General features: G+C 40.0%; 1 protein-coding gene across 1 annotated transcript in view; it reads left to right on the top strand.

The window, feature by feature from the left end:
- Positions 1 to 6,040: 6,040 nt before the first annotated feature.
- MCTP1 (multiple C2 domains, transmembrane 1) overlaps positions 6,041 to 8,305 on the top strand; it is a 163,626-nt gene continuing 161,361 nt past the window's right edge. The window contains exon 1 of the mRNA XM_009993781.1: positions 6,041 to 6,139. Coding sequence (XP_009992083.1) covers positions 6,079 to 6,139 — 61 coding nt within the window. The 5' untranslated portion in view covers positions 6,041 to 6,078. The remainder of the gene's footprint in view (positions 6,140 to 8,305) is intronic.

Here is an 8,305-nt window from a genome sequence, read left to right as displayed (position 1 = left end):
CCTGGCAGTGTTGAAGGGCAGGTTGGATGGGGCTTGGAGCAGCGTGGGCTGGTGGGAGGTGTCCCTGCCCATGCAGGGGTTGGATCTAGATGATCTTTAAGGCCCCTTCCAAACAAAAACATTCTGTGATTCTATGACTAGAAGAGAACTTCCATTAGCCTGCCTAAGAGGCAGCTTGTCAAGCAGCCTTGGAGGGAGCAGTTACTGGTGGCACTGGATGCAGCCTCCAGCAAACAGAATCCTGGGAGTGCTGATGCACAAACTCTGGTTGACAGAGAATTATCAAAGAATACAGTAGCTTTAAACATGTACATTCTAAAACAGAATTGCTCATCAATAGTAGATTCAAATGCTTTGAATCTATCAAAGCAGTACCAGATGAGGGAAAATAAACTGGTAAAATGCATTTGGACTTAAAAAAAACCCAACCTGTTGCACAACTCATTTCAGAGAGGTTGAGGCAATATACTTTTAAGGATTAAAAGAGGAATTAAAAGTTGGAAAACACAAAATTTTCCTCCCTTACTTACAGATGAAAACAAAGACTTTCTTCAGTCCTTGAAGAGCTTACAGGCTAAATCCCTGAGCTTACAGTAGTTTGTTGGATGTAGGTGAACTAGTGTGTCTGTAAGAAAGACCAATAACCTCAGAAGGATTTGGCATGATTGCTGAAGGTGCTTTTCACAGAAAAGGCCAAGCGAGAGCTTTTGATTTGTGATATAACAAGGGAGGATAATAACAGGGTGGGGAGGGTGAGAAGGCCAGGATGGGGCCTAACAAACTTTGGAAGGAAGCTGTGGTTGCTTTATTTAAGAGTAAATTAATGAACTTTGTGGAGAAAGGATTTTTTTTTTTTTTAATTATTTACTATCTCAGTCTCTCTAAGTGATGCTGCAGTACAGTTTTACAGTAGATTTTGAATGAATAAGTGGCATCAAACTGAGTTTTCCATCCCCAGTACAGGGTATGGAGATAGATAGATAGATAGAAGGAGGAATAACTTGGTGGAATATCTTCTAATTGCTTTGTCAGTTTCAGTCTTGTTTGGTTTCCTTGGCTGCCAGCTGAAAAAAAGTGATTTGAAGTATATTTCTGAATACCAGAACTTTCAAATGTTAACATGCTTACATCTTTTATTCCTATTTCTGCATCTATTAATTATATTTTCAGAGGGAAATGCAGGAAGCTGTAGACAGTCAAGTTTTTAGGATTTGCTTTTGGTTGCTTTTAAATAAAATCAAAGAGTAACAACTGGTACAGATGTCACTGAAAATGTTCCAATTATTCTGCAGACATAAATGGTCAGTATTACTGTTTGAATCTTAAAGGTTTTATTTAATAAATACCTTTGTCAGCCACTACCAAACAGCTCAGGAAAGAGACTTAATCTTTTATGGACTCGTGGCTCTAATTTAGCCACACTGTATTTCCTGTCAGTGTAAACAAGACAGTCATATTCAGAACATATCAAGACATAAAAATGTGTGTTTGTTTGTATGTGAATAAAGCTAACTTAAAAAATGTCTATTTTTCTGCAGATTTATAATCTTGGATTTATAGTTCTTCATAACTGAGGCATTTCAGACTAGCAGGTGTGCACTGTTGCCTTGAGGTGATAAAGAGAACATACTCAAAATCCAGCTTTTACAGTTCAGCAATAAATTTTATCCAGTTCAAAACCTTCAAACCAGCAGTTGAGGCTTTTCACATTTGCTCTAAATACTCATATCTTGTCTATGAGAAACATCTGTTGTGTGACAAGCTTTAACAAAGCAGCCAGTCCCATCCAAAGCACGCACATGGTTCATTGAAAAAACTGATTGTTAGTGCATGTGATGATGCATCCTACTGATATTTTTTGCAATTTTCCAATAATAATAAAATCCCAGAAAGTTCTTTTATAATGCTGTAAAAATGGATTCAAATTATACACCTACCTTTATATTTAGGGAATAAGGAAAATAGATTTAATGAAGTAAAGTGAGCTCTGTAACTCTTTTTACTGAAGTGCATCAGTCCTTCCTGACTTGCCATCAAGTAGAACAGTAGCATACAAGGTGTTGTTTAGGACATGGTCATCATAACTCTTTAAGTTAGATAAGTAATCACTTTTCTGCCAAATTAAAAAGTTCTGGTCACTTGACTTTATTGTCCTAACTTTGAAGCACAGTCAGTTCCCTTCAGTTGCACCAACAAAGAGCTGACAGCCACTTGGATGTTCAGAATTCCTCAATTTCTTAAAAGCAGGTGTTTCCAAAGCATTCCAGGAGTAGCTGGAATGGAAACTCCAGCTTCTGCAATATTGAAAACACAGTTATATTACTTCAAACTTTTGGAACTTTTATTGCTTTTTTTTCCTTCTGTTTGAAAGCTGGTAACATTTCATGCCAAGCTGTGAATCCTTGTGTGTTGATGTTCTGCTGCGCCCTCCTTGCAGGACACTTTGGTTTTATTTCACTTATTACATGCAACTGTGAAAGGAATTGCTGGTTGATTCCACCATCCCACTTCCTGATAGTGACCCCAGCACACGGACAAGTCGTGACAGCCAGATCTCCAGTATCCCTTGTCACTCCTTTTATATGACTCCTGATACATTTCCCTTTTGCTTTATCGACTGAAGGAAGTGTTGACGCTGGTGTCTTCGTTTTATGCTGGAAAAAATAAGTGCTTTTTGCTTATCTTATCAGTGTATTCTGGCAGAATTTTCAAATAGAAGGGCAGATCAGCAGAGCTGTGGCTTGTTGGTTAAATGACTCAGATAAGAATCTCACTTTGATCTAGTTCCTACACATTTGCAAAATGTACTTTCAAGCACAGGGACATGTTATGGGGGGTTATTTTTTTTAGCCCTATGGCTCAATATTTATTATTATTATTATTTTTCCTTTTTGGAAAGGGGAGTGTATGACAGGTCTAGACTATTTCTTTTAAACCACTGAATATTTTCAGTTTTTGCATTGCACAAACTATAGGAAATTTTAGGGTCTGTTCTTCTGAAGTGGTAGCTGTTTCCCACAATAGAGAGTTCCTTCTTATATCCCATGAATTGCTGGCACAAAGTCATGCTAGTGTGTGGTAGATAAACTGTAGGAGGGCAGCAAAGCCATTGATTCCTTGGGTTGATTTAGCTAATTATTAGAAATATGAAGAGCTTTGAAGGACTGTGTCCATATTCGTGTTGATATAATAAGAGTGATAGTTTTCAGTACCAAAAATGGTAGTAATATCAGGCTCTCAGGTAATGAGTGAGGCTGAAACCTTGTGGTGTAGTTTGAAAGAAGACGGCACAAATGGTGTCACTGATTCCCACCCTTCAGCCATGGATTTGCTGTTCTGTTCTCACCAGATCCATCTCTGTCTTTGTGAATGCTGGGTGAGTGCCCAGAGTCAGATTCACTGCCTTCTTGTTGTACAGGATCTTTTTAACAAACTGTGAAAAATGATGTGGTGTGGAAATGGTGGTTTTGGCCATCCAGTTTGTTTTGAAGCAGCCTCGTGTTTCTTCCATGCTGGGGTGGAACCAGCAAACACTTCCTACAGTGGAGCCACTGGATGTACAAACACTGGGATAACTTTTTCCTTTATTACTGGTGAACAGCTACTGGCTGGTACCTACCCACCCGCTAAGTGACAGCCCTTTTACATGCTCAACATCTGCTCAGCTGCAAGAAGTAGCTTATTCATCTTGTTATTGAGCTGCTATTTCTGGAAAACACAGTGAAGTGGAACTGAACTGGGAAAGGATTTTATTTCTGTCGCCTGGCTTTGTTGGAAATAGTCATCTTTTAGATTTCAGATTCATTTTGATAGTATGGAGATAGTGTTTGAAAAAACAGGCAGTTAAAGGAGGATCTGCACTTGTAGGGTATCAAAAGCATGGCCAGTGTGAGCTCTGTGTTCAGTTTGGCCTGACAAAATGATGTGTTTGCTGGGCACGTTTGGGCATCACTGGGAGGTGCCATGAGTCAGAAAGTTGCAGCTGCAACCAGTTAAGCTGGATTTGGAACTGGAAGTCAATTCAAAGGAATTAATTCAGGTATTGCCTTTCCATGTGTGAAAATATGGTTTATCTCAATGTTTTTGTTGATGATCTGATAGATGTAAATTCAAGACCTGTACACTTTCAACACTAAAAGTTAAAGGGCTGAGGCAAACCCGTGCTTTGTCAAGCTTGGTGTCATCATCTTGTCAGTGAGAAACAGCCTTGTTGTTCACAACAACTTCTGATTGTGACATTTTTGTGGGGGTATTTTTGTTGTTTTGGTTTTTTTGTGGGTTTTGTTTTGTTTGGTTTTGTTTTGTTGTTTGCTTTTTTTTTTTTTTTTCCCTAGCTACAAAGAGCTTGTCTTCTTGACATTATTAATTGGGATGTAGAAGTACAGCAAATGTGTTTGGGAAACTGTTCCATGGTTAAGGCAATTGTAGGCTTTTGTGAATGCTCTGAAGTTTCTTGTTCAAACATTCTAACTTCAGTTCATTTCTGCAGACCACACAGAAATTTCCTTTTTAGCTCTTGGACTTATTAATTTAAAAAAGTGATAGAAAAGTTATTTATTGGTAATTGCATTAACTATAGCAAACTCCAGTTTTAATTGCACACTTCAAATGCTGCTGTTCTGGAGGAGAAATACCAGTTTAATTTTCTAATACATGGAGACAGTTAATGCCTATATGCTTTTTATTTCATTTGTTTAGCTGTTTATGTCCTGTAAACATGTTACATTACTCACCTGAGTTTTTCTAGACTCCTTGAGCAGCTCTCTGAAAAACTAATTAATGTAAATGTTAAAAAGAATGTGAAGTTCTGTTACAAGAAGTAAGGAAAAACATGGACAAGAAAGGGAAAATAAGGGAGGAACACAGTTTAAACCAAGGAATTGTAATGTCGAGCTTGTGTGCAACAGGTGACAAATGTTGGGAGAGGGTGTGTTTCTTCTGTGCCTGCAAGGTCTTATAGAAGAAAGGGGAAGGAAAGTTTTGGTGTTTATTCTTTCCCTCAGAACAGAAGGTTCTGCTTTTGCAGCTCCCTGATGAATGCTGGAATGAGGCTGAGCCCCTGCGCTGTGTTTTCTGGCTGGGTGGGATTGCAGGGGTGGGATGGAAATCCATTGGTGTCAGCCTTGTATCCTTCTGTGGTCAGTGCATGAATAATAGGCAAAAAGTTAAAAAAGATATGTCGAATGAGGCTTTAAAAGAAGGTGGTGGGTGAGTTTTGCAAGGTCTTCTGCTCATTTCAGGCACACTTCAAGGGCTGCTTTAGAAGATAAACGTTGAGAGATTTCAAGAACAGCACCCCTTGCCAAATCAAAGCTCCTCTAACTGTTTTCTCTGCAGTGCCCATGTCACAGCAAAAGTTAGGAGGGCTCAGAGCTGTGACTGGAATACAGAGGTTAAGACAGATGTTAAAATGCCTTTGTTTTTTTGGCTTCCTTTGGGCTTTAGATTTGTTATTTCCTCAAAAAGGAAAGGGTGGTAGTAGGAAGAGAAACAACAAAAGTTTCTTGTTAAAGTGGTTTAGGACTTTGTACACATGTGGTCTTTGAGATGTTTCCATGATGCTGCTGTTTTTTGCTCTTGCAGAGAACTCATCATAAAATATTAATAGCATTAATCTTAAAAGATTCAGCTCCTAACATAAGAATATGTAATCATGGTGCTGGGTGTTTATAATAGATGAAGCTCCTGTATGTCTTGTGAATGTATAATAGATACAGTTGTTACAGTCTTAAAATGGAATGTGATGTTCCAGGCATTCAGTGTAATTAGGTGCTACTTCCAGAGAGATGTGTTAAAACCTATTTTGCAAGAGCTTTTACATAGTAAGAGTTTTTCTTTAGGTAAAAAAAGATGCTCAGGAATTGTCATACTGCCTACAGGAGGTTCCTTGGTGTTTGGGGCATTAGCTCTGAGGTGGGGGAATAGGATACAGCCTTGTTCAACAGGATGGTGTTACTGAAGAGAAAGGTACCTCAGATGAAACTAGTAACACCTAGTTATTGCATTTTTTTTATTCCCCTCCAGAGTACAAAGCTGGTTGGAACAAGTAATGCAGATTTTCCCTCTGTGGACCCCGGAATGTACCAATTGGACATTTCTCTAAGAAGAGGACAGAATCTGGCAGCACGGGACCGTGGAGGTAAGTGTGTTGGTAAACACTCCTTACTGTTTGGGAACTTACCTGTCCACTGGGTACGTTTATACAAGGGTCTTAAAGTGACAATTGCATTCTGAATTGTAAGTCTGCCTGTTAAACTCTGCTTAAAACTGTGTAAAGGTTCTTTGGCTCAAAAGCACAAAGTGAAAAGAGTTAGGGCCAGATGAACCCATACAGGAGGAGGATTAAGATTTAGCTAATATTTGTTTAATTCTTCTGCTAGTTAATTTTCCTCCCTTTTTTTGAATGTTTCAAATGTAGGTGTGATAGATTTACTTGAACCATACAGATTTGTGCTGCCTTGCTCACACCAGGGCTGTCTCACTACTCATTTTGTTCCTTGACTGCTTAGCTGACAAATACCAGAGCTGTGTTTAAACACAGGTGTGCCCAGGCTTTACCTGTTGGCCAACCTTGCTGATCACATATTTTACAGTCTGCTCTGAGCCATGTGCCACACACACAATTCAGAGGCAGAAAGGGTTCATGAAAGTATTTTGACTCACAAGAATACAGTAGCCTGACTCAGTCCCTCTGTAGATGCAGCTGCAGCTCACATTTAAAATTAGATAAGTCATTCACTTCCTGAACAGCAGTGTGAGCATGATAAATCTTAACAAACAGCCTATGGTGGATTTGTCCTAGTATACTCCTTGTGAGAGAGAAAAAGACATAGTAAAAATTCAGCTGCAAATATAGGATTGGACAAGGGCCTTTCCATGCTTACCTGAGGAAGTTACCTGACTGCTTTCACATTGCAAATATGGGTTAGAAACTGTTTAGGCTGTTTACATTGGCAGGAAATTACATCAGTGATACTTATGTCACTGAAAATGAAATTGTAACATACTGTTACAGGAATAAAATTTTATGTATCATCCTCTTCTAAATATATTGTTATTGTGTCAAACTCTGCCTGTTGTTCATTAAAAATAGATATGCAAATGTTTTTGTTCCATAACCTAGAGAGTCTTGCCCTGTTTCTCCCTGATGTGCTGTGATTCAGTCACATTGATAATCTGTATTATTTATAAGTAAACAAAAATGTTCTTGTAAATGTGATTATTTGTAGCAAGGGAAACCTCTGTAATGTTTTCTTTTCCATAATGCAGGAGTCTAGGTCCATAGCAAGCAAAGGATAGGAGATCTGTCTGCTGACATGGAATCTCAGGTCCTGAAATGCACACAAGGTGCTGTATGAAATGTCAAGTGCTGGAAAAGAAAAACGCTGCTTGAGCAGAAAGGAAACCTCCTGAAGCTAGGAGACAACACGACAAGAGTGGTGTTTCCTCAGTACTCACTAGTCCTCGAGCATACACACCAACCCAGTTTTGGAGCCTGTAACTCACTTTGGGTAGTACACACCCATCACCTTTCAAAAGGCTGAGCAAATAATGTTTTTTTCTTTTGAAAATATACTGGGGAATGAGGTAGTTTTGGGCTCTGGTTTCACACAGTAATCTTGCAGCTTGAAATCTTACCAACAAGCAAGATGCCTCAGTTACTTTCTGCTCCCTTTCTGAATTTTTTTCCTGTTCCTGAAAAAGCTCAGCCTGTGCATCTTGAGCAGCCAAGAGAATGTTTCACTAAGCCACTGCAAGCTTGTCAGGAAGGAGCACGTCCATTGGGTCTTAATGAAGTGTACAAGATCCTGCAGACCAGGTGAGGAGCCACAGATGTGCTCCCTCCCCACATTGACCAGGTTTCAGATCTCAGCTGGGTTTAGGCTTCGAGGACTGAACCTTTGTTTCTCAAGGGGAAGATACAGAAACAGCACCTTGCACTAAGACACCAAGCTAGAACCTGTCCACTTAGGTACCATCCACTGTGTTTCTGCTTGTTTTCTCTTCCTCCTGGAGCTACTCAGAGTGAGATTGTAGGAGCACCTGCAAAACGTGGATGGAAGGGACTTCACAGGGATCAGGCAGGAGCTTAGTGGATTGTATGGCTGCTGCATGGCAAATGCCTTTAGAGCAGCTTCCAGTGCCTGCAGGGGCTCCAGGAAAGCTGGGGAGGGGCTTGGGACAAGGGCAGGGAGGGATGGGAGCAGGGGGAAGGGTTTCCAGCTGGCAGAGGGAGCTGGAGCTGAGATGGGAGGGAGAAATTCTGTGCTGTGAGGGTGGGGAGAGCCTGGCCCAGGTTGCCCAG

The sequence above is a fragment of the Chaetura pelagica genome, unplaced genomic scaffold (genome assembly GCF_000747805.2).
Source record: "Chaetura pelagica isolate M959 unplaced genomic scaffold, ChaPel_1.0 scaffold423, whole genome shotgun sequence".
Taxonomy (NCBI): Eukaryota; Metazoa; Chordata; class Aves; order Apodiformes; family Apodidae; genus Chaetura; species Chaetura pelagica.
This window is presented reverse-complemented; position numbering and strand designations above follow the sequence as displayed.